This window comes from Coregonus clupeaformis, unplaced genomic scaffold, assembly GCF_020615455.1.
Source record: "Coregonus clupeaformis isolate EN_2021a unplaced genomic scaffold, ASM2061545v1 scaf0224, whole genome shotgun sequence".
Classification (NCBI taxonomy): Eukaryota; Metazoa; Chordata; class Actinopteri; order Salmoniformes; family Salmonidae; genus Coregonus; species Coregonus clupeaformis.
This window is the reverse complement of record NW_025533679.1, coordinates 437,041-464,394: the sequence shown is the minus strand read 5'-3', so window position 1 is coordinate 464,394 and position 27,354 is coordinate 437,041. Positions and strand designations below refer to the sequence as shown.

At 43.0% G+C, this 27,354-nt stretch overlaps 1 protein-coding gene across 1 annotated transcript in view; it reads left to right on the top strand.

Annotated features, from left to right (window-relative positions):
- Positions 1-27,097, top strand: part of LOC121558161 (zinc finger protein 236) — a gene marked incomplete at its 5' end in the record, with an annotated part of 70,072 nt that extends 42,975 nt beyond the window's left edge. The window contains 12 exon segments of the mRNA XM_045214254.1: positions 3,202-3,305; positions 4,429-4,836; positions 10,832-10,977; positions 11,249-11,483; positions 13,579-13,782; positions 15,283-15,438; positions 16,265-16,431; positions 16,857-16,985; positions 17,711-17,905; positions 20,532-20,661; positions 22,111-22,284; positions 24,759-27,097. Of these exon segments, the coding sequence (XP_045070189.1) occupies positions 3,202-3,305; positions 4,429-4,836; positions 10,832-10,977; positions 11,249-11,483; positions 13,579-13,782; positions 15,283-15,438; positions 16,265-16,431; positions 16,857-16,985; positions 17,711-17,905; positions 20,532-20,661; positions 22,111-22,284; positions 24,759-24,901 (2,191 nt within the window).
- Between the last annotated feature and the right edge of the window lie 257 nt (positions 27,098-27,354).

Below are 27,354 nucleotides of genomic sequence, written 5' to 3'. Positions count from 1 at the left end.
ATGCTCCTGATGATGTGGCGGATGGTCTCCTGAGGGATCTCCTCCCAGACCTGGACTAAAGCATCCGCCAACTCCTGGACAGCCTGTGGTGCAACGTGGCGTTGGTGGATGGAGCGAGACATGATGTCCCAGATGTGCTCAATTGGATTCAGGTCTGGGGAACGGGCGTGTCAGTCCATAGCATCAATGCCTTCCTCTTGCAGGAATTGCTGACACACTCCAGCCACATGAGGTCTAGCATTGTCTTGCATTAGGAGAAACCCAGGGCCAACCGCACCAGCATATGGTCTCACAAGGGGTCTGAGGATCTCATCTCGGTACCTAATGGCAGTCAGGCTACCTCTGGCGAGCACATGGAGGGCTGTGCGGCCCCCCAAAGAAATGCCACCCCACACCATGACTGACCCACCGCCAAACCGGTCATGCTGGAGGATGTTGCAGGCAGCAGAATGTTCTCCACGGCGTCTCCAGACTCTGTCACGTCTGTCACATGTGCTCAGTGTGAACCTGCTTTCATCTGTGAAGAGCACAGGGCACCAGTGGCAAATTTGCCAATCTTGGTTGGGCTGTAAGCACAACCCCCACCTGTGGACGTCGGGCCCTCATACCACCCTCATGGAGTCTGTTTCTGACCGTTTGAGCAGACACATGCACATTTGTGGCCTGCTGGAGGTCATTTTGCAGGGCTCTGGCAGTGCTCCTCCTGCTCTTCCTTGCACAAAGGCGGAGGTAGCAGTCCTGCTGCTGGGTTGTTGCCCTCCTACGGCCTCCTCCACGTCTCCTGATGTACTGGCCTGTCTCCTGGTAGCGCCTCCATGCTTTGGACACTACACTGACAGACACAGCAAACCTTCTTGCCACAGCTCGCATTGATGTGCCATCCTGGATGAGCTGCACTACTTGAGCCACTTGTGTGGGTTGTAGACTCCGTATCATGCTACCACTAGAGTGAAAGCACCGCCAGCATTCAAAAGTGACCAAAACATCAGCCAGGAAGCATAGGAACTGAGAAGTGGTCTGTGGTCACCACCTGCAAAACCAGTCCTTTATTGGGGGTGTCTTGCTAATTGCCTATAATTTCCACCTGTTGTCTATTCCATTTGCACAACAGCATGTGACATTTATTGTCAATCAGTGTTGCTTCCTAAGTGGACAGTTTGATTTCACAGAAGTGTGATTGACTTGGAGTTACATTGTGTTGTTTAAGTGTTCCCTTTATTTTTTTGAGCAGTGTAGATACTTTTGTACCTGTTTCCTCCAGAATCTTCACAAGGGCCTTTGCTGTTGTTCTGGGATTGATTTGCACTTTTCATACAAAAGTATGTTCATCTCTAGGAGACAGAACGCGTCTCCTTCCTGAGCGGTATGACGGCTGCGTGGTTCCATGGTGTTTATACTTGCGTACTATTGTTTGTACAGATGAACGTGGTACCTTCAGGCGTTTGGAAATTGCTCCCAAGGATGAACCAGACTTGTGGAGGTCTACCATTTTTTTTCCTGAGGTCTTGGCTGATTTATTTAGATTTTCCCATGATGTCAAGCAAAGAGGCACTGAGTGTGAAGGTAGACCTTGGAAAACATCCACAGGTACACCTCCAATTGACTCAAATGAGGTCGATTAGCCTATCAGAAGCTTCTAAAGCCATGACATCATTTTCTGAAATTTTCCAAGCTGTTTAAAGGCACAGTCAACTTAGTGTTCTGACCCACTGGAATTGTGATACTGAATTATAAGTGAAATAATCTGTCTGTAAACAATTGTTGGAAAAATTACTTGTGTCGTGCACATAGTAGATGTCCTAACCGACTTGTCAAAACTATAGTTTGTTAACAAGAAATTTGTGGAGTGGTTGATAAAACATGTTTTAATGACTCCAACCTAAGTGTATGTAAACTTCCGACTTCAACTGTATATCATGGATGTAGCAATCACATATTTCCCCTTTAAAGAATGATGCCTCCGCTATACTTGAGTTGAGTGAGGAGAGGTATGATCTAGTTTGACAGCTGGAATTGTCCCATTGTTTTACGGAGTCATCTTGTAAGAAGAAGAAGAAAAAACACGGCTATGAAATGGACAGAGGTGCCATATCAACAGCTAATTTCTTTAGTACAGTGTTTCGGGCAGTAACTTTCAGTTAGTGAAATGCCAAAGTCTTTCGGTCCATCATTCATTGCCAGCCGAGCATAAAACATTCCGCTGCCAAGAGAATAAGTTAACTGAAATTAACTCTGGTTTTATTGGACCATAAAAGTTTGGTTGCAATTAATGGCGAGGAATATTTGATTGGGGTAATAAGATATTAAGTAATGAGCTTGTAAGATATTAAGTAATGATCATTATGGCTTCCTCAAACTTCCCCCTGGCGACCAGCCATAACTCCAGGCCATATTGAAGTATTTATGGGAAGGCTTAGTTTTTAATTTCAGAAGTTCTTCAAAAGTAGCCTAATTATGGAGTCACTAAGCCTGCCAAAAACAAGGGGAAACGACAGCAACACCCCAGGGATGGCTGCTACAAAGATATATTCACTTCATTTCATGGTGCTCTTTTATCAAAAACAAGAAAGCTAACGTGTTTATAAATGGCTGCAGAGTGGCGCAGCAGTCTAAGTCACTGCATCTCAATGCTAGAGGCGTCACTCCAGACCCTGGTTTGATTCCAGGCTGTATCACAATCCGGCCGTGATTGATAGTCCAATAGGGCGGCGAACAATTGGCCCAGCATCGTTTTGCTTTGTCAGCAAAAAATTAAATATTTAAAAATAAACGTGTCCTCGCTCAGGGAGACTCAGGGAGACCTAACAAAGTTACCTAATACATATTAAAAACAAAGAACAAAGTTATAAGAAGGAGTAAACTAACAATTTTGCTGAGTCAGTGGCCTTGTGCCTGAAAACCTTGCAGATTCAAGTTCAGAAGAGAAGACGTCCTTGTTAAGCACAAAGCATGCAAAATGAAAATAGGAAAACATCAGAATGGCCGCAGGTGATAAATGCATTGTGTTGCACTGTATTCTTTATGAAAAGAATGTTAACCTTCTTTTCATTAATCTTCTTTTAATTTAACTTATTTTAAACTCTGAAACTTAACCTAAAGCATTCCCTTAACATTCTCTCCATTCTAACAGGAATGTTCATGAGTAACTTTGTCTCTCTCTCTCTCGCGCTCTCCCTCCCTCCCTCCTCTCTCTCTCTTTAGACATATCCGGATCCACACAGGAGAGCGTCCTTACAAGTGTGACGAGTGTGGGAAGAACTTCACAGTGAAGTCCACCTTGGACTGCCACATAAAGACCCACACAGGTCAGTGTGTAGTGCACAGTGTGTACTCCTACTCCATCTGATCAGATGGAGTGGGAGGGATCCGAGGAAACACAGTAGGAGGGAACATTAGTTAAAATGCCACCGTGGGAGTAGCGTAGGCTGATCTGTCCCTATTAATTAGTTTAAGTGACGTTTGGGTTGTTACTACATTAGCTACAATATGTTCTCAATATGATCCAACTCTGTGGGTGTGGAGTGCACTTTGATCCACAATTTAAGAGTTATATTATGTAAATCAATCAGTAAATGCAGTTTAAGAGGATCCGTACTCAAAAACAAGAGAGTTTATAAATTCTTGGATGCGTATTCCTAATTTATTATGAAGAATATTTCAATCCGCCTCATTTGCATGTCTTATCATCTAACGGCGCCGTGTGGACTAATTGTGCCGGATAATTTATGGGACAGAGTTGTAGGTTTGATCGCCGGCGCAAGATGGCAGCAGAAAAGTTTTGACATTAGAGGGATATTGAGATATTTCCTCTCACCTTGTCCTGTTTTGGTAATTACTGCGGTTGACACTCTGACTCCGGGGCAGACACACTCATTCTCCCTGATTTAATGAGAAGGCCCAGACATGAACTAAGTAGGCCTAATACTCCAAGTTATTGTTGAAGAGCTGTGGATTAGTATTCTCTGTAGGGACGTCTGAATTAACTTTTGGAACGGCAGAAATCAGAAAAGTGACTCGTTTTATTGGTACTCTAGGGAAGAAATCGAGGAAAAGGCATCGGTCAGCCAGTCAGAACGGAGGTGCGATACATTCATCAATGGAACAATGACATTCAAACACTGAGTTTCAGGACATCATTGGCAAACGTTTTTTGAGAATAACAGTTTTTTTATTGATTCACATCAATCTAGAGTCACAATACACATTTTGGACGTAACACCAACCCCTCCCAACCCCCACTACAAACAAACCCCTGGCGGCCCTCACCCGATCCCAGACCTCAGCCACATTATTGCCAAACCTACCACTATGTCAAATAATGAGAATCAGTGCTACACAGTAAAGCCCCTGTAGGGCTACATACAATAGGGAAAACAAGAATAAACCTACTGTTAACAATGCTATCATTCTGTTGTTCTCTTCCTGCAGGTCAGAAGTTGTTCAACTGTCACATGTGCAACACATCCTTTTCCACCAAAGGGAGTCTGAAAGTCCACATGCGTCTCCACACTGGATCCAAGCCCTTCAAATGCCCCTTCTGCGAGCTTCGCTTCCGTACCTCGGGCCATCGCAAGACCCACATCCAGTGTCACTACCGGCCCAGCTCGGAGGGTCGGAAGGCCAAGCGAGCGGCATCGTCCAGAAGTAGCCAGAACCAGGGCCAGCAGCAGCACCCGGCTAACACAGAGACCCTGCACCCTGTGGGCCTGCTCCAGGCTACAACCACAGACCCTAACATCTACCTTCCAGCCAACCAGGTCCTCACAGGCCAGTTTGACCAGAACCTTCTGCAGCAAAGCCTGGTGGGCCAGACTATCCTGCCTGCCTCCATGTCAGGTAAGGGCCCACTCAGCCACTCACTCACCTCACTCACTCACTCACTCACTCACTCACATCAGGGTTGGGGGTCAATTCCAATTCAATTCATATATTGAATTGCACATGGGTTTCTCTCCATATATAAATACAATTCAATTCCTGACTTAGGTGGAATTCACCTCAACCCTGGCACAGACACACTCACTGTCCATTGCCACAAACACAGAATGATGTCATTCTTATTGCCAATACTTATTACCCTATGCAAGCCTAGCTCACCCCTTCCACTATTGACATGAAGCATGCACCCAAGTGCTGCTCAGCACAGCAACCATATTTCACCTGAACAGTCAACCCTAGCCTAGTCTACATTCAAACCATAGTCTGGGACTGAGAGGAGAGGTTTGAAGCCTGAGTCCAAGTACAGTCTGTTCTCAGTAGCCAGCCAGGCAGAGCTGATGAATGGTGTTTATAGCTACTGGGCTAGTGTCATATCACTGGGCCTGAGACCTGAGGAGACCTGTGCTAAGGGGTGCTTCATCAATGCACACCACAACCTCTCCCTTAGAGCCCCCTGCCTGTCCTACGGTGGGAGTTTATGGGCTGTATTCTGCACTAGGTGTGTTTGGCTGTAGATTCACAGATACACTGGGAGAGGGAGGATGAGAGCTGGATATTACATCCCTGGCGGAACATTACATCATAATGTTGTCATTTCAACCAGTTTCTGGTTGTAACAGTGTCATTACAACTGGTTTGCCTGCTCTGTCTCATTTCTAGGCAGAATTGTCACTGTTGTCATATTCAGGGATTTCAGTTAATTGAGTGAGGTCAAATAGTTTAGTCCAGTAAAATAGCAAAAGTATACATAATATTTGATCAAGAATACTTGATCAGAAGGACATGCTTGTTTTTCATAGCCTGATGACTCACACTAAATTCTTCCACTGCTCTGTCGTTCGCTACATACTTTAGTCTGAGACTGCCATCATTGAAGTCGTTTGTGGTGAAGAGGGGCACGAGGGTTGTTGTACAAAACAAAGTCATCAGCGATTGGATCGTCTCTAACCAATCAGAGTATCAAAGCCAATGACGAATTTCTAAACCGCCGCTTTACCCATGTGTGTTCAAACCCATCGGTTTCTGGACCAATAAGACGGCCCCAAATGTGTTTGAATTCGGTGAAGGGTCAGGGAGGCACTCCGATCCAGACTCATTTGCCTCGTGTGAGCCTCATGTCAAAGACAAGTTTCCATCTTATGTAGACTTAAGGGTAGGGCTGTGGCGGTCACGAAATTTCATCAGCCGGTGATTGTCAAGCAAATAACGGTCGGTCTCACGGTAATTGACCGTTAATTAACATAAACATATTTAGCATCTCCTGGCTTCCACACATAGCCTTCAAGTCATTTTAAAAAGTCTAATAAATCCATGTAATATAGCCTACACCTTCACAATAAATCCATTATTTATTTTAGACAGGTCTAAAGAAGCATGATATGAAGAAAATGTAGTCAATTTCAGAAGAAGATAATAGCATACTCTGAGTTGTCCTTATGTTAGGTCCTGATGTGGCTATGCCAAATGGCTGTGGGCTACACTAGTTCATTTAGCAGACAAGATTTACTTAAAATATTTATATTATTTTATAGCATGAAGAATACAATTGAACAAAGCTGAATAAAATATACAGTGGGGAAAAAAGTATTTAGTCAGCCACCAATTGTGCAAGTTCTCCCACTTAATAAGATGAGAGAGGCCTGTAATTTTCATCATAGGTACACGTCAACTATGACAGAAAAATTGAGGGAAAAAACCCCAGAAAATTACATTGTAGGATTTTTAATGAATTTATTTGCAAATTATGGTGGAAAATAAGTATTTGGTCATCTACAAACAAGCAAGATTTCTGGCTCTCACAGACCTGTAACTTCTTCTTTAAGAGGCTCCTCTGTCCTCCACTCGTTACCTGTATTAATGGCACCTGTTTGAACTTGTTATCAGTTTAAAAGACACCTGTCCACTACCTCAAACAGTCACACTCCAAACTCCACTATGGCCAAGACCAAAGAGCTGTCAAAGGACACCAGAAACAAAATTGTAGACCTGCACCAGGCTGGGAAGACTGAATCTGCAATAGGTAAGCAGCTTGGTTTGAAGAAATCAACTGTGGGAGCAATTATTAGGAAATGGAAGACATACAAGACCACTGATAATCTCCCTCAATCTGGGGCTCCACGCAAGATCTCACCCCGTGGGGTCACAATGATCACAAGAACGGTGAGCAAAAATCCCAGAACCACACGGGGGGACCTAGTGAATGACCTGCAGAGAGCTGGGACCAAAGTAACAAAGCCTACCATCAGTAACACACTACGCCGCCAGGGACTCAAATCCTGCAGTGCCAGACGTGTCCCCCTGCTTAAGCTAGTACATGTCCAGGCCCGTCTGAAGTTTGCTAGAGTGCATTTGGATGATCCAGAAGAGGATTGGGAGAATGTCATATGGTCAGATGAAACCAAAATAGAACTTTTTGGTAAAAACTCAACTCGTCATGTTTGGAGGACAAAGAATGCTGAGTTGCATCCAAAGAACACCATACCTACTGTGAAGCATGGGGGTGGAAACATCATGCTTTGGGGCTGTTTTTCTGCAAAGGGACCAGGACGACTGATCCGTGTAAAGGAAAGAATGAATGGGGCCATGTATCGTGAGATTATGAGTGAAAACCTCCTTCCATCAGCAAGGGCATTGAAGATGAAACGTGGCTGGGTCTTTCAGCATGACAATGATCCCAAACACACCGCCCGGGCAACGAAGGAGTGGCTTCGTAAGACGCATTTCAAGGTCCTGGAGTGGCCTAGCCAGTCTCCAGATCTCAACCCCATAGAAAATCTTTGGAGGGAGTTGAAAGTCCGTGTTGCCCAGCGACAGCCCCAAAACATCACTGCTCTAGGGGAGATCTGCATGGAGGAATGGGCCAAAATACCAGCAACAGTGTGTGAAAACCTTGTGAAGACATACAGAAAACGTTTGACCTGTGTCATTGCCAACAAAGGGTATATAACAAAGTATTGAGAAACTTTTGTTATTGACCAAATACTTATTTTCCATCATAATTTGCAAATAAATTCATAAAAAATCCTACAATGTGATGTTCTGGATTTTTTTTTCTCATTTTGTCTGTCATAGTTGACGTGTACCTATGATGAAAATTACAGGCCTCTCTCATCTTTTTAAGTGGGAGAACTTGCACAATTGGTGGCTGACTAAATACTTTTTTTCCCCACTGTAAATATTTTCTCCAAACGATTTGAGGGAGTGCCCACATGCGGCTATTCTGTGTTGAGTGGTTAACAAAGAAATAAGTACTCCTATATGCTTAATTTAGAGTTATTAATTTAACTTTAGTTGTTCTACAAACGTTGGGCTATATGTTTTGATATTTAATACATTGTAAGGCTGCATGATGCGACTAATGATGATTTGAAAAAAGTCGCTTGAAAGCCATGAGCTCTGCTTTGTTTTTTGCGCAGGCTGTACACACTCCAATAGTCTCTCATTCACAATTTGACAAGCACTTGATAATGCCTAGAATTTCACGGCGACACCCCCTTTGTGGCCGTAATGCACCCTAAAAAAATCCATGCCTTTTGCGGCCCAGAGTGCTTCGTTGTGCCCTTCTCCCTGAGTGTGCTGCGCAATCCGAAGCGCCTCTCACTCACATGGCTCTCCGTGATGTGATCGGGTCTTTCTCACAGGCTATAAGTGAAGACAGACACATCGGGGATGCAACTGCGCGCGTCCTTATCCAATTTCGAGGTGCATATTGAAGATATTGGAAGAACTGTCCACATTTACTTTTCGGCAGTCAACAAGATGAGTAGGCCTAACGAACAGCAAAAGCACTAGTCTATGTCAGTCTACTATCCCCCATAGTACAAAAGTCGACCTATTCCATTCTGTGCGAGAAATAAATATTTCAAACATAGTCTGGGACTGTTGTGGGATGGATAGAACCCAAATTAATACAACCACTAGCATCAAAAAAGCTTTTTTATGCAATGTGGCTGACGCAACAGATCAGAACGTTTAGCTTAAAATGTTCATAAACTATTAGGCTATTTCTTCACATTATAAGCGCAGCAATGCGCACATGGTAGTAGGCTATAAGCGCAAATGTTCCATTAGCGGAAAACACCATCATCAAAAGTGACCGCAAATGCAATTATGCATGTAATGCTTTATTATGGGCCCCGTGTAGCTCAGTTGGTAGAGCATGGCGCTTGCAACGCCAGGGTTGTGGGTTCAATTCCCACAGGGGGCCAGTATGAAAAGAAAAAAAAAGAATGTATGCACTCACTAACTGTAAGTCGCTCTAGATAAGAGTGTCTGCTAAATGACTAAAATGTAAAAATGTAAATTACAAAGGTGCATTTTTATGGTGAAAATGATCTTCCCCAAACTTGGAAGTCACGCGCTACTTATATATGCCAGTTAGGCTCTACACCCTTGTAAAGCGGATTAATGTGCTTAATTTTAAGAAGTTATTTAGTTGATACAAACTTTATTAAAACATATAGGCCTATTGGCTAGGCTACATGAGGTGTGCGACTATGATTTGAAAAAGTCGCAAAAAAATGGCTTTGTTTCTTATGCCTGGCATAATTCACAAGTGATAGGCTAATATTGTCACCCATCAGACTATTCTTGATTTCATCTTGTCTTTACATATACTAAATAATGTGTGAAATTTGTTTTGCTTTAGAATGAACCATTATCATGCACATATCGAAACAGTGGCAGCGGGAAATATAGTAGGCCTAGCCTATAGAAAGCTGATCCTCCTCTTTTTAAAGAGGCCATCACTCTGTTTTCTTACACAATTGCATAGCCTATAGAAATGTTGCGCAACATGAGCTCATGGGCTCTCATTAAGTGTTTGATTAGATTTTCGATTAGATTTGCGTTGATGTCCGAGTGATTAGAGGGACAATAGAGTGCTGAGTACCAGGCAGTTAGCAAGTTTGGTACTCAGCAGCATCAGAGCTTGGAGAAGCCTAATTACCGTGACTAAACGGTCACGTGGAATTTGACTGCCGTCACGACTCGTGATGGTAATACGGTCACCGCAACAGCCCTACTTATATTTTTTCTATCCAATTCATTAAGACGTTCTAGGCTACAACTACAGTATGATGTATCTGTTAGTTAGGTCTACAGACTGGGACGGAATAAGGAGTCTGAAACAACATTTGTGGAGTTTTCCTTCTGAAAGCATCAACACTTTAGAGTTGAAATGTTTTGACTGAACTCTGGCTAACTTCATCTCTAATCTGTCATTTCTTCAAACTGACGGCGAAGAGGAAGCCATCCAAAAAAGCAGCCATGAAGGGAATTTCCCTCACAGCGCTGTTTGAGAATCAAGTAGCACTTCGAAATGGCTTCCACGCACAGTGCTCATTGCTGGCACACAACTCAGGGTGCTACTGGCAGCCTCGCTCTCTCTCCGCATGTAGCCCCCTAGTTCCCTAAAAGATCCCCCAGTGGATGATATGTCACTCTGAGCCCTTCTCCTATTGTCTCTCCAAGCAGACAGAAGGCACATTGAGCAAACACAGACAAATCTGAATTATTTCAAATAGTTTTTCTATTTATGAGAATCTGCATAAAATTAAATATGTGAAGTTATTTCTCAAAGTCCCACACCTTATATTTTGGTTTATGGTGGGTTTAGAGTCTAGACAGTTGAACTGGGCTCATCATGCATTTATAAGTGACATTCTTCCAGAATAGATGGGTGTTTGTGATTCATTTAAATGATAGAAAATGGCTGTAAATATCACAGAGCGGGAGTCTGCTTTTCATAACAGCCCGTTTTGTGTTGTGTATAAACTTGATGACATTTTGTGCTTTAATGATGTTGTGAAACTTAAAATGCTAATCAAATTATCCAAGCTTGGGACAATAAAGGTCTTCTAATCTAATCGTGTGGTTTGTGATTGTATTGTAGCGGGTGGTGACCTGACAGTGTCTCTATCGGAGGGTCTGGCTACCCTGGAGGGCATCCACCTCCAGCTCACCTCTGCCAACCTAGTATGTCCCAACGTCCAGATCTCTGGCATCGACACCAGCAACATCAACAACATCACACTGCAGGTAATGAGTGGCTCCAGGGGGTGTGTGTGTGCGTGCGGCACTGTGTGTGTGTGTCCGTGCGTGTCACTGCCAGTGTCACCTACTTCTCGCCCTCTCTCTCCTTTGCTCCCCCTCTCCTTCTCCCTTTGTTCCCTCTTTTTCATCATCTCTCATACTCTCCTCTGCTCCCCTATAACTCTCCCTCTCTCTTTTCACCTCTCTCTTCCTCACTCTCTCTCTACCCCCACCCCTCTCCTGTGTTGACTCATTGGGATTCTCCCATCCCCTCCAGATTGACCCAGCCATCCTCCAGCAGACTCTCCAGCAGGGATGTCTCCTCTCCCATGCCCTGACAGGAGACGGAGGCCTGACCAGCCACCCTGGTGCCCACCTCATGGCCACGGGAGACCCCTCGGCGCCCGGCTCCAATGTGGTCCTGCACCCGCTCACCAGCCTGGCCCTGCAGCCCTCCGCCATCGGCCCCGGCCACGTCACCATGAGCAGCCTTGGCGAGCACGACAACACAGGTGCATTGTGGTCCCATCTTCTCCCCGGAACTTCGCATTTCTGTTCCTATACTAACACGATCACTCAGTAGAATTAAAGGCATAGTTCACTCGGAAAGTTCACTTGTATTATGTTTATTAGTCCACTGTTACTACAATCCCAAAACATTGTGCATGTCCGCAGTCACGTTTTCAAGATGGAGCACTTTCTGTACCAAGCAAAAACTGTGATGATGCCTTTTGCATTAAATGTTTTTTAACCGTTCACGTTTCTCCTCAACTTACCCGTTTCTTTAACGGATGCATACATTTGCTTTGACAACACAGGTGCATGGTGCTCCCGTCTTCTCCCCCAATACCTCTCATATGCATTCCTATACTAACATTGACCACGTTTACATGCGCACAGTATTCCAGATAGTAGTTAATATCCCGCAAATGTGCATGCTGTTTACATGCACATTTGATATCCCGCTCATGAGTATCCTTGTTACCGTAAATAAACAGAATATTCCTCATTTAAGTATATGGGTTAAATCGAATAGTAACTGAAATATGGACACTGACTTTGGCCTATAACCTTTCACATATAATATAATTTTAACTCCTGCAGAATTATGCATTTCTGGCAGTGAAATTATACAACAAATGTTAATTTTGTCTCGGGAACAGGAGTGGAGAAATATGATTTCTTCTTTCAGCATCTCTTGAGAAAATGCGACTGTGCGTGAAATGTGTTATATTTGACGCTGTTATGCAAGCAGACAGTATTTCAACCACATAAAATATGCACTCAAGACGAACAGAAGTCTTTTCAGAAACGTGTTTCGTAATTTTTGCAGCTTTTAATTTCCTTAAAACCGGTCAAACTGATGACAATTGGTCATTTTGCACAGGACTGTTTTGGAGTTAATGTGTTTTCTTCCCGGTCTCTAAATGAAACAGACAACTTTACAGGTGTTAACTAGATTACTAATGCATTCATTCTATCGACGTAAGAAAAAAATAATCTGGTGAGCACTACTTTATTTAGTCTTCTGGGGCAACAAGTTATGACAGAAGAGAAGCTGCGTGTATCAAACTTTAGTTGACAAAAGGCCTACCAAATGTTGGAAATGATAATATGGCCTACCAAATGTCGGAAATTATAAGCAGAAGAAACATTATAAAAATTATAGTAAATTAATTATAGTAGGCTAAATTATTATGGAATTATTATGGTGGATCGAACTGCGCAGGTAGTCTACTTTTTGAAGTGATCTGTTTGACACTCAGATGAAAACATCATCGCACAACACCCATGATATGCAAAACTCAGCCTGCGCAGACTGCAAAACAACATTAAACAGGATAAGATGTTTACATGCCACAGTATCCTGTCTTCGATCAGCATATCCCAGGCATCTTATCCGGGTTTCTCATAACCGGGATACAAGCTTTTTCGGATTATTGTAAACGGGATATGATGTTTATATGCATCAACTAAAAAACAGACTACTTGAGTATGCCGAATAATAACAGGATATTATTGTGCATGTAAATGTGGTCATTATCACACAGAATAATTCATGAAGATCTGGATTTTCCTCGCAGACACCGAATCCGTTTGCTTCCTTTTAGCCAAACACAAAATGGGTAGATGTTTCACTAAAGTATTTTTGAACAAATGAGCTCCTCTCTCTTCTTGTCTACTCATATCCTCTCCTCTCTTTTGGGCTCCACAGCTTTCTGTTGTTGATATGAGTGTATGTGATGTGTGGCCCCTCTCCTCTCTTTTGGGCTCCACGGCTTTCTGTTGTTGATATGAGTGTATGTGATGTGTGGCCCCACCGAGATGAAACTGTCACAATGAGTTTGTTCCACAGCCACGCTTTCACACCAGCTGGACCTACTTTGACAGCATAGGGTGTCAGCCTAAGCCAGGGGAAGGGAGGGAGGGATGGGGGGAGATGGGAGGGATGGGGGGAGATGGGAGGGATAAGGAGAGGAGGGATGAAATGGGGAGAGGATAGGAGAAAAAAAGAGAGGAAGGAATGGAGTAAAGATAGGAGAGAAGAGAGTCAATTAGTTAATGATGACTTCTGTAACTCCCGGTTCTTTCTCTTTCTCCCTTTAGGCTGTCATCAGGACCTGAGCCATGTGATGAGTGCTCCAGGCCTGGTGTCCAGTGGGGCTCATGGTGCTCAGGAGATCACCCTGACCATCAACAACTCCAGCCTCACCCAGGCTCTAGCTCAGGCCCAGGCCCAGGCCAATGCTGCTGCTGGTGCCAACACTGCTGCAGGCAACCACCCCCAGGAGATCACACTCACCATATCAGGTAGACACACACAAATGATCTGTCCTTATTCTCCATACTTCTCCCAAAGTGTACACTTGCACGCTCCCCATAATGGATTTAACAATGAAGGAAACTATCCAACTAATGCTTGCACCAATTCAATATGCTTTTAAAGATGCACTATGCATAACTTGGTCTGCCATTTCCTTGTTGCTTAAAATTCTAATAGTTTACTTAATTTCAGTTTATGTGACAAAACAAGCAAGTATAGTGTAGAGAATCATTGTACCATCTAAACCGCTGTGAAATATATTTTCCATAACCAAAAATATTGTATTTTCAGCAGTTTGAAGCTTGTGTATAAAACCGAAAGCAAAAGACTCAAAAACTAAATTTAAGGAAGGGAAGCATAGAAAAAGTGCACATAGAACAGATCTACCGCTTCTTAGGCTTGCTTTCAATGAGATTGACAGATCAGTGTGGGACTCAGCTGCAAAAAACACACACACACACACACACACACACACACACACACACACACACACACACACACACACACACACACACACACAGCTACAGGAAAACATGCACACAAGCAGACCACAGGCACTCACTCGCTCATGCCCACATACACGTGGCAGCTAAATAAGCTGGCTCACAGGAGCACAATCATCAATTTTTCTGTTCATCTTAATTCAACAAACCAAGTACACAAAGTGATTGCCTGGATAAAAAGGTCAGAAAATCAAGAAATGTGTTTTCTACAGTTGGCGTGAACACGTCTTTTCATGAGTCTAGAATTGGTAGACTGTCCAGATGCGTCGACAGCGCTTCAAGGATACTTAATCGTGAGATACACAAAATATGTATGAATAGTTCACGAAGAATTCTCCTCTCCTATTCTCCTAAATATGTCGTTGCGACACTCACATTCCAGAAAAATTTAAGTTAGGTGTTTGTGTGTGAATTGACATACACACACCAGCACACACACACTCACAGGCACAAGTTTGATTCATTCTGATGCATACACACTCGAGAACATCCTCATACATGGAGCCTTCAATACCCAAAACTTAATCCGAGATACCTATATACAGCTCAGAATCAGTTCCCCTCCACTCTGCCCGGAATTCAAATTTAAGTAGTCAAATTTAATTTAAAGTGCATCATCACAGAGGGGCAATTTCACAGTAGCCGAATGATACTGAGACTAAAACATGTTTTATGCCAAACAAAAACCGAAGATTTCAAAGTTAAACATACAAGTCTATGCACAAGCATGACTTTAAAAAATTTCCCCAGAAAATTACAAAAACACATTTACTTGACGAACAGTGCAGATGCGAAGTTCTATAACAGAATGCTGGTTTGTGCTTTTTGTGCCGTCATTCTGTTACCAAACTTTGCATAAATGTAAACAAAACCAAAACAGAGAGATGAACACTGCAGACATAGAAAGAGCAAGAAGGGGCCGGGGAAGATAATTTTATCACGTCACTGTGGGCTGGAGATAACATGTATTTTATCTCTCTGAAGGTCAAGACCTCCTCCAGCAGCACAGCACCCCTGGTGGCGGCGAGATGATTGGCGGGATCAGGCTGGCATCACCCCAGGGCGCCCACCAAACCACAGGTGCCACCCTTACCATTGGCAATGACCACCTCCTACCTCAGAGCAACGCGGGCATGACTGGTAAGGATTGGCAGCAGCACTGCTGTGTGTGTGCGCGCATGTGTGTATGATTGCATCTTACTCACCCATTGTGCAGCCCACTTGGATTACACAGTGAAGGGCCTGTGATGTAAAGTGTGTTGAGTGATTCCTTCAGCGGGAGAGATGGGTCAATTAGCATGCTGATTACAGTACCTCACTGCTCATCACTTGTGGAGTTTAATCAACTTCTCGGAGCCATCGTCCTCACTCTCCTCTCAACTCAAGTGGACAACATTCTGTGACAAACAATGAATAGGCATTGAGAGGAGTTGGCCATTTTGCAAATGTATTCTTATTTAACAACAGTGAGTCATCTAATTGAGAGATATTATGAAAGAATGAGACGATAATAAAGCTTTGGTTGGATGAATGAAGAATTGTGTCACATTGGGCACTAGGGGTTCTTGGCCATTCACATTTTCACACTGTGGAACACCGTTGCCAAGCTCTTTGTCACTCACTTCCTTGTAGTGGTGATTGTGGCCAAGCTGCTAGGCCTAATTTCCCTTGACACTCTCACATCACGATTTTAAAATGATGTCGCAGAGAAAAAGTAAATTATCTGATGACCTCTTGGAAAAGATCTGTAAAATGTGCTTTTTTTTCACGTATTTGCTGTTCATGTGGCGTTCTCAGGCATCTGCCCAATCAACTCCCAGTCAATTTCCAATGGCTTGCTCTCCATGCGATTCTCATATCCCACAGTGCATCGTTCTGCCCATTGAAAATGCATTGCCAAAAAAAATGCTTATTAAAATCTTGCAAGTATTTCTGTCAAGTTAAATTCTCACCTACTTACTGTCAGTCACCAGCCTGCCACCTAGCACCTCCCTATCGCAGACGTCTGGCTCCCAGAGCCTCGTGATGTCGTCATCGAGCATGGCCAGCGACGGCACCGTGACTCTCACACTGGCAGACACACAGGGTATGCTGGACGCTCAACCTCAATTTACGCTCAACTTCAACGCACAGGTAACCACTCTGAAACACACACACAATCATGCACACACACACACACACACACACACACACACAGGTAACCACTCTGAAAATACACACACGGGCGTGCTTACACTCACTCACTCACTCTCTCTCCACACACACACACACACACACACACACACACACACACACACACACACACCCAGCTATATCTTACTATACTTTTTGGGGACCAACAATTGATTCCCATTCAAAATCCTATTTCCCCTAACCTTAACCCTAATTCTAACCCTAAATCTAAACCTAACCCCTAAGCCTGAAATATACTTTTTACAAGTGAGGACCACTTTTCAGAATTTTAGTTGGTTTACTATTCTTGTGAGGACTTCTGGTACTCACAAGTATAGTAAAACGTGTACACACACACAGTAACAGTGAGTATCTTCTCTCCATAGAGTCAGCAGTACCAAACTATGCTCAGTGACCAGGATCTCTCAGGACAACAGGCCGGCTCCACCCAGCAGGTCATACTGGTCAGTCACCACCCCCAGGCCACTGAGGGACAGCCCGACAATGTTTACAGGGTCAGTCACTGTGTGTGTGTGTGTGTGTGTGTGTGTGTGTGTGTGCGCGTGCGCGTGCGCGTGTACCTTTACGAGTGTTGTGTTGTTACCAGGGCCCAGATTCACAAAACACTTCTTACCAAAAACGTAAGAACCTTCTTAAGAATATCAATAAGAAGTTCATAAGATAGTTTGTAAGTGCAATTCCTCAACAATATCTTAAGATTTCATGATTTTCTTACAAACTCCTTAAATATCTTCTTAAAATTATTGTAGCTAGCAATGGCAATCATGTTAGCATATTTCGTACTGAGATTACTGTTCTAAAACATGTTCTTGGGTTTCAAATAATTAATACTGAAACTTTCATATGAAGTTTGTGAGTGAATTAAACATGTTCAATTGCTTTCATTAGCTTATTTTCTCACCGCCCTGAGTTTAAGACAAGGGTTTAGCTATTTTGAAATTAAGAACATTTCCAATATTTTCAAGAATCTAATTTCTTCTTAACTTTTTGCTTAAGGAGAAACATAAGAAATAGCGCAAGAAAATTCCAAGAACCTTCTTGAGGAATAGCAACTTTGCTTAACTTTCTTCATAAGTCTATAGTTAAGGATAAAATGGCAGTTAAGAAGAAATGTATTCTTAAGAAGGTTTTGTGAATCTGGGCCCAGCTGTCTAAGAAGGACCGGGCGGTGGGTAGGATAGTGTGTGTAACGTGTGTGTGTGTGTTGTGTTGAAACTAGCTATCAGAGGAGGGCCAGGCAATTGGGAAGGAGGACCAGGGGGAGAACCAGAAGCAGAACCAGTGTTTCTACTGCGATCAGGTGTGTCAGAGCGCCAACACGCTGCGACGCCACTGCAGGCAGGCCCACGGAAAGGACCGCTGCCACGTCTGCAGAGAGTGTGGCAAGGCCTTCAAAAGAGCTACTCACTTAAAGGTAAGCATGGACAGACACACACACACACACTCACCCAAACACACACTGGAGACTGGACTATAGCATAGAACACTGTCAAGTTTGCAGTGTGTGTGGCAAAAAAAGCACAGTAGGTCTGGGCAGACACACACACACACACACACACACACACACACACACACACACACACCACTACAGCACATTTATATGTTGTATGTATTCCTTCCATTCCCTGATAGTAGTTGCCCTGTCTTGCCCTCAGAGCAGAGTTGGAGTCTCCTTTGGGAGGAGAGGTGTGTGGAGGCTAAACTCTGGATAATTGTTTCCTGTGGGGCCAGCACTGCAGAGTAGCCCCTCTGGTGCCTGAATACTCTTGAGTGTATTCTGAGTGTATTCCAGGCGGTGGGACGGGGTTAGGAGTGGGTTACAGGAGTCAAATAGCGGAGAGTTTCTCAGCATTCAGGGGAGTTTAAACACAGTTGCCTTCAAGGACCTGAGCACAATGACTTTCTTCTGCCGCTTCAGTTTCTGACGGGGTCTCGTAAGAACGATAAATTAACTGTCACTCTTCCCTCTCTCTGTGTCCCAAACACCTATTGCCTCCTGACAGGGTAATAATAGCCCCGGGAGGAGAGAGAGGTAAAAGTTAACAGCTGAAGTCCAATCTCAGATTGTTTTTAGTCCAAGGGTAATTTTCTCGAGTGCAAACTTTTTGTCCTCTGACAACGCTGTCGTACTCTACATATGAGGATACGGCTGCCCAAGGAGAAGAGGCTCTCCATTTAATAACTCCACTCCAGCACGTAAACAGTGGGAAGCTCACAGCACTGAGGAGAGAAGAGGGGCACAGGACTGGAGGAGCTTGACCTAATTTCTAGGTCTATATGCAGAGGCAAGGCACCTTTCTAGGTCTATATGCAGAGCCATGCTGTTCTTCAACTCCTATACGTCCTCCTCTGTCCTTGTCTGTGTGTGTGTGTGAGCGTATGACCATCTTTACCTGATATGACATGTGTGATCCCCTGATGGTGTGTCTGTGTCCATGTGTATGAACAAGAGAGAGAGAGCATATTGGATGTGTGTTTGCTTGTGCGTCATTCAGAGAGCGTTCGTGTGTGTTAAGATACTTGTATATCTTCTCTGGCTCAGTGACGCCCCCCTCATTCCTAGTCCTCGTATGCCCTGCTCCCAAAAGCTATCCATATCTCATTTACGGAATTAAACGCACCGTTGGATAGGGGGAGCACGGCTGGAACCACATCAAAGCCTGTTCCGTACCAATCGGCAGCCCCATGTAACCCCAGAGTCTTTCCTCCTGTCGCGAAAGAGCCCTCTCACCACGCATTACCTAATCTAAAGCCTTGGCTTTGGTAAGCCAGGGCTCTGTTCAGTAGGTATGAAACAGGAGAGAATGTTTTGAAACGGAGCAGGTAGTGCACTGAACGTGACCCAGTTTTGTTATCTCTTTCCCGGTGCTCCTTATTAGGGGAAAACTATTGTTAAATGTGGACCTTGACTCAGCAGTATTGGAGAAGGTTTTATCTCTAGTGGAAAGATACACTTAACATAAATGGTAGTAGCATCTGCCGACAGATGCTACTACCATTTTGTTCCGGTATGCAGATTTTTCATCACTGATAGTTTTGGACAAATCACGATTTCGCAGCTGCTCGCATCTTTCGGAAGGGGAGGGGACATTTGGCCCATAGACTTCCCTGAAACTGGCTGAGTTTCCGTTTAGAGGGGTGGATACTTCGTTAGTACATTAAGCTTATCAAGCATCTGATGCAATTACGCAAAATATTTTAGTTCTGGGTGTCTGAGATTAGAGAATGTTTAATTCATGTTTTGTTTTATTTCTCCACTTTACAAACTGTTGCTGGGTTCATTAACTTCATGATATAATTTAGCGATGGAGAGAGACAAAGAGCAACCCTTTCAGCAATAGTTAAGAGGGAAATACCAGTACTTTTAGCAATAATGTTTAGGAGTAGAGTAGCTTTTATTTAAAGGTCAAGGCCCAAACGTCACCCTTGACAACATTTAGTTTGGCCCGCCAGACCAAAAGTTTAAGCTCATATTCACACATGCACATTCACACGCGCAGACACACACTCACACACGTACAGAGTGTGAGGTAGTTGTGGAAATGTTTTGTTTGTCTGAGTAGTTGGTTTGCTTGCCCAGACTTTTCTATGACTCTGGGAACATGCAGAGGATGTTCTTAGCATGGTGCTGCAACTTTTATAAACTTTTTCAGTTACTGATTTGTTTTTTCTTGATCTTAAAAGCAATCAGGGGGCTACTAGCCTTCTTGTTTCTTTGTTCATGACTAGACAGGAATTTTCTTGATACTTCTTCATTAGACTTTGGAATTTCTTGAGGATTCGTTATTAGACTGGAGTTTCTTGATGGGGGTAGTCATTAGACTTAAGGCTTTATTTATGTTTTTTCAGTAGACTTTGTTTTTTTTGGATGGTTCATCATTAGAATCTGGGGTTTTCCAGATTGTTCTTTCTGGTTTGAAGAGTATGGCTGCCAGTTCTCGTGAAAATTGCAGTTTATTTTTACGTATTTGCTCTTTTTCAAGTTTTCTTCTGAAATATTTGTTAAGTGTCCCCGGACCTCTGACCTCTTTCTCCTACAGGAGCACGAGCGTGTCCACCAGCGAGGACCCTCACTGGGCTCCCAAAGGCCCAAGTTATTCAAATGCTCCTCCTGTGACAAAGCTTTCGCCAAGCCCAGCCAACTAGAGAGACATAACCGCACACACACAGGTAATCCCACACATGCACGCACAGCGTTCACTCGAATAAATCTCTGACTAGTATTCTATTTAGAACTATTGTACACCCCAGCCTTGAGTATCAGATCTCATTGAGCACAAAGAAGGAGCGAAAGTAAAAATGTACCATGTGAATGAAGTTGCCATCCGAGTCCTCGACCAGAGTGACCTTCCATCAGGCATTTGGGACACTTCAAAGACCTCAGGAAAATGATTTCATGTATATGCCTCAATGTCAAAATGACCAAATTAACTTTTTCAGAGCAAAGCAACCATGTTCTCTCCTAAGGTGAATTTAACACAACCCCGACACGACAAAGTAGGATGTGCATTTGCTTCTTTAGAATTGGGACATTTTGTTCTGTAGAGGTAAGTACAAAGGTGAAGTGCGACTTGAATGTTTTGACTCATGTTGGTGCCTACTCTTATGGCCACCCACTCAATGGCTGTGTCAGTGGCAGGCCGGGGTGAGATTACTGTAATGTTGTGTGTTGAAGAGCCCACTGGGGCAGCTGAACCGGTAGTCTTACCTTTTATTGTCCCCAGCAGGAGAGGCTGTAAGGGCGCTTGTACACACGACATGTTATGACGTAGCCTAGCTTGCTAGCGTTACATCAGCAAGCGAAAAGCATCACAATCACAACCGTTGCTCTTAGTGCTTCTTTACGCTAACGGGGGGCCTTTCCGTACTGGAAATTGGTTTTACTCTCCATCTCCACATCAGAAGAGAGGCAGCATTTTCTCCTCACTCTGAGAGCTATTTTAAGTGGGGAGCCATTGTCTTCACCAAATTGTGTGGCTGTTTTCTCACAGTGCAGTTTTCATGGTTTAGATTGAGGCAGAGGTACTTACATAATGTCCATGGACTAACTTACAGACATAACAGGTCTCCTCAATTTCAGTCAAATATGTCAGAATGTATTTTTTACTGTAATGGTACCAATTATGGCAGGTCATTATGTTCCAAGATTATTCTAAAGGCCTTACGTACACTATCCTTTCTAAATGGGAATCTGGTGGGGAGGCATCTCCTCGCAACGCTATTCTTCTGAATTGGCATAGTAGACTACGAGTTATATTGGTAAATCTGATTTACACTTTGCCGGCATTTCACACCTTTCAGCAGATAATGTTAACTGACAATGCCTTACATTTTTTATAAAAATGTTATTAAATTGGATGTAAAGTGCTATTGCTTGCAGGAATATACTGCAACGCATCAATTACTGTAAGCGCATTTACTTTTTAGAAGTACTTCTATTCCATATTTCAAACTTATTTTAGTGCGAGACAACTTTTTATTGCCTTCACCGCACACTCAAGATTGAATTCGAATGTGTGTTTTGTATTCATCCGGCGAATTGCACCGCCACTTGCAAACAAGCAAGTAACCTTTGTACTCATTAAAGTCTTGAGAATGTGTCTATCTGTGTTTGTGCAGGTGAGCGTCCCTTTAAGTGTTCCCAGTGTGACAAGGCCTTCAACCAAAAGAGTGCCCTGCAGGTACACACGGTCAAACACACAGGGGAGAAGCCCTACAAGTGTGAGATCTGCAGCATCAACTTCACACAGAAGAGCAACATGAAGCTGCATATGAAGAGGTCGCACGGCTACGGTGAGTCACGAACACACACACTCAAACACGTGCAATACTTTTTTTCCACTCACACTCAAGACTGTCTAAAGCCGAGCACATCTCAAGTGTTTGTGCACGTGTGTGGTTGAGTTGAGATGAAAGGTGACCTTGTGCGCATTCGCAGCCAGAACCTTGCTTGTCAGTCTCCGATACCGTAAAAAGCAGGCTGTCATTCTAAATTCTGAGCATCCCTACATGCTCTCTCTCTTTACATCTTTACATTGAATACGATTCCTGGATGTGTCAAGGCAGTGATTAACTAACTGATAGGTGTGTGTGTGTTCGTAAGCACGGGCGACTGTGTGTATGCGTGCATGTATTTGGAGTGTCAGAGTGTGTGTGTGGGGGTGAGTGCGAGCATCAGTCCTTGCCCACTTATAGGGGAAGGTTAGCTAATTTTCTTAAAGGCGATTTCTAACGTTCACCTGCAGACGTGTTTGGATGATTCACAATAGCTAATTTATTGAGAGAGTCTGAGAGATGGACAGTAAAATTGAGTGAGTTCGTTCAATAGATAGAATGGGCTTAATAATGGAACCTTGCTGTGACACACTCTCGCATTAGTGCCTGTTTGGTTCTGTATACCTCCATTTAAACATTTGATGGTTAGTACAAAGGAAATGTCCTCTGCTGAACTGACTAAAGGCTAACTCTCTCATGTCTATTGATGGATCCCAGACACAAAGGCTCTGTCTCGACTGCTTAAAACATCTGTCCTCACCACCTCCTCTTCATCTGCACTGATTGGAAAAACAATATGGATGAAGGCAACTCATCCTCCTCAGGCTGACTCATCATCACCTTGTCAATTCTTCCAGATCAATGCATCGAAGGAGAGGAGGCGAGGAGAGGATTTTTTTAGATAATTGAAAAAGAGCTCTGGTTTAATTTCACCTGTCACTCACCCCTTCCTCTAACTTACCTCACAGGTGATAAATGCATTGTGTGTTGCACTGTACTTTTTCATTCTTAAACTCTGAAACTTAACCTAAAGACTTCCCTTGACACTCTCTCCATTCTAAAAGGAACGTTCATGAGTAACTTTGTCCCTCTCACTCTGTCCTCTCTCTTTCTCCCTCTCTCTCTCGCTCTTTCACTCTCTCCTCTCTCTCTATGTCTTTGTCTCCCTCTGTCAATCTCTCTGTCCCTCTGTCTCTCTCTCTCTTTCTCTCAATTCAATTCAATTTAAGGGCTTTATTGGCATGGGAAACATATGTTAACAGTGACAAAGCAAGTCAAGTAGATAATAAACAAAAGTAAACATAACACTCACAAAAGTTCCAAAAGAATAAAGAAATGTATGTGCAAATAACCATCTCTCTCTCTCTCTCTCTCTCTGTCTCTCTCTCTCTGTGTCTCTCTCTCTCTCTCTCTCTCTCTCTCTCTCTCTCTCTCTCTCTCTCTCTCTCTCTCTCTCTCTCTCTCTCTCTCTCTCTCTCTCTCTCTCTCTCTCTCTCTCTCGATACAATTCAATTTGCTTTATTGGCATGACGTAACAATGTACATATTGCCAAAGCTTACTTTGGATATTCACACTATTAACATAATTAAAATAATAATAATCAATACTGTCAATGGGACAACAGTAACAACAATAATCAAGGGTCAAAATAACCATTGAACAATAACAATATAGAGGACATGTGCAGGTTGGTTGGTCTGTCAGACACTGTCCCTCATCTTATGGCAGGCAGAAATGTAGTGCGCTGCCAACCCACAGCTCTCTGCGTCCTCCCCCAACAGGACGGGTAGTCTATTCTCATCAGAGAGGTCTTTGAAACCTTGAAAAATTGTTTCAAATTTGGGGAAATGACACATTCTAATTGTTTTATATTTTTGACATTTTGTCAGGAAATGCAGCTCTATCTCAGGTTCTGCTGCGGTGCAGTGGTTGCACAGCCTTTCCTCTACAGGGAGCCATGTTTTCCTGTGTCTACCCTTCTCAATGGCAAGGCCGTGCTCACTGAGCCTGTACTTTGTCAAGGTTTTTCTAAGGTTTTGATCAGTAACCATGGTCAAATAGTTAGCCACGGTGTACTGTCGATTTAGGGCCAGGTAGCACTGCATTTTGCTTTGTGCTTGTGCTTGTGTTTCCCAATAAGCAATGTAGTTTTGTTTTGACTGTGTTGTAATTTGGTTTATTCTGATTGATTGGATGTTCTGGTCCTGAGGCTTCAGTGTGTTAGTAGAACAGGTTTGTGAACTCAGCCCCAGGACCAGCTGGATGAGGGGACTATTTTCTTTGCTCAGCTCTTGGCATTGCAGGGCTTGGTAATGATATGAGAGGGGGTCACTGTATTTAGATGTTTCCAAAACTGAATTGCTCTTTTTAGATTTTTTATTATAAGTGGATATTGGCCTAATTCTGCCCTGCATGCATTGTTTATAGTTTTCCTCTGGACATGTCTCTCTCTCTCTCTGTCTATCTATGTCTCTCTTTCTCTTGGACACAGGTCCCGATCGGACCCAGGTGGTGACGTTGGAGCAGGGGGCAGAGACGGAGGTGGATGTCACACCAGAGCTGAACGACATGGAAGAGGTTGTACAGGAGTCTTCTGGAGACTGGCAGTGTGGCATTCCCAACGTCTTCCCTTAGCTCCCAACTCAGAATTGAATTGACCATCCCGGTTCATCCCAGCATAAACTCTTTACTAGGAGTCTGATGATACAAAGTACTGATTTTACCACTAAGTAGGTGTGGAAAAACATTCCACTCTGATCAACCCCCTCCTTTTCTCATGCCCCCAAAGCTTTTTAATTGAGTTGGACAGTTCTGCACTTTTTCTAAAGCATGTCCAAGGTAATGTTGCCATTTAAATACTGAAAACAGAAAGCGTGTGTGGCCGTATCTACACGCATTGGGTCTTAGCAGCAGCTGTTTCTGCCTGTTTCTCTTGTCCTCAGATAAGCATTAAAGGGGCAATCTGTGATTGCTACATCCATTTTTTTTATTTTTAAATTCATGATATATACCCAGTGATTCTTGAAGAGTATAACTTAAAAATGCCTCATGAGCTTAGTTCAGTTTGTTCCTTTTTGTTTGTAAAAAAGTGCAATTGTAAACAAACATTGTATGCCTCAACATGGTTAAAACTATCATTTTGATATCATGGTTTGCATCTATAGCTCTGTCTTATGAATTTGAGAGTGGTTACATTTCTCCAGCCCCATCCCTCAGCTATTTACCAAATCAGTGGCGGGGTGCCCGCTTTTATTATTGTTTGAACTGCAGATTGTCCCTTTAAAGGCAGTGAACTGGTCCTTCCATTGACTAAATTGCTGTTATCTGGTTTCAGCCTGCGCTCTGATTCTCATTAGTATCAATCCATTATGAGATGTTTTAGTCAATAAGCCGTTTAGTAATCAGACGCTGACCTCACAGTACAGTTCACCAGTCGGGGCTGTAGCTAGCTGAGGTAGGCTACTGGCGGTTGGTTCCTAGACTGTTGTTTACTCTGTTTGCCAATAAGAGGAGCAAACACTATAGATCTGCATGGCTGCACTGTCAGTCCTGTGGTACTGGTTCATGTCTCCCTGTAGAGTAGTATAACCACTCACAAGCCCCAACCAGAAACAGCACCTAGCTCCTACCCCACTAGGCACCCCTGATAAATCAATCAATTAAATGCATTTTTAAAGCCTTTTTTACATCAACAGTAGTCAGTCACAAACTGCTTTATATGACCTAATACGGACTGGAGCCTAGCAACCAGAAGGAACTTTGGGGTAGGTATAAGCGATAGTGTAGGAACTCCACCTTGCCCTCTGAAAGGCTAGATGAAGTATTTGCCTTATTGCTTATTCCTATCCAATCATTTCCGATCTACACAAGTGTTTAACGGGCAGGGTTTAGGGGTTGTTTCTAGACGGGGTACTCTATCACTCCCGTGCTCCCTCAGGGCAGCTCCACAAACTGCAATCAGGCCACTATTAACTGTTTGACAGCTGAGCTGTGCTTTAACAGGCACACACACATTAGTGATTTATGTGCAGTTTACCAGAAGAAAAAAAACATTTCTTTTTAAAATCACATATTTTTGCATATTTATGCTATACCTTTTGTAAAAGGCAAGCTAAAAAGTGACATGTGTTTTGTTCTTGATGATTTTGTTTAAAAAAAAAAAAAAGAAGAAAAAAAAAGTTGAAGGTAGCCTTGAATGGTGAGACTATAAAGTGCTAAGGGTCGTATGGATCAGACCTGGGTTCAAATACGCTACTATTTGAAATCGTTCAAATACTTTTAGCATTTGATTTAGTCTGCCTGGAGTGCCAGATGGGCGGGTTTGCAGAATGCAATCTTGCGACGGACTACTCTATAGGTTTCATTGTGCCAGGAAAGCTCGATCAAGCCCAGATAAAGTATAATGATTTCGAATAGTATTTTAACCTAGGTCTGGTGTGGATCCCTCTCTTCTGAAATGTTATGCCTGTAATTTTGGCAATGATGATGACCTGTGATACCACTGTTATTGGCTGCTGTATGAGGGCTTCAGAGGTTGACTCTCCACATTCACAATGTGTTGCATGAAATTGTAATTTAGTTGTAAGCTTATGCACAGCCATTTTGTAATCTGATATTTTATTTTGCAATGTAAATAGTGTATGATAGATTGCATATATTTTTGGATTCCTTTTCAAATGGGTTGTGAACGAGAGTTCCTTTTTTGTCAATTGCTGAACCAGTTTACAGACTATAAGCTGTTAAAAGTGTTTTTGTTTTTTTGGCAGGAATGTATTTTGTAATGTTGAAAACTATTTAATTAATAAAACCAGTCATTTTTTACAGATTTAATGTGTGCCAATTGTTTTAGAAATAATTTGTGTGAAGTTGATTGCATTTCATCTATGTTTGATTTTATGTGATAAGTAAAGTTCTCAGTATGTCTCTGCATCATGAAAAACCTTGTATCTAGAAAAGGCAAGTGTTTAGCAATTGAAAAATCCATTGCCACATATAGGGACAAAAATGGGTTTTGACTATCTTTCATTAGTCCCAGAGTTATTAAACTTTCACAGCATATGGAAAAGCATGGCTACTTTCAACTTCTA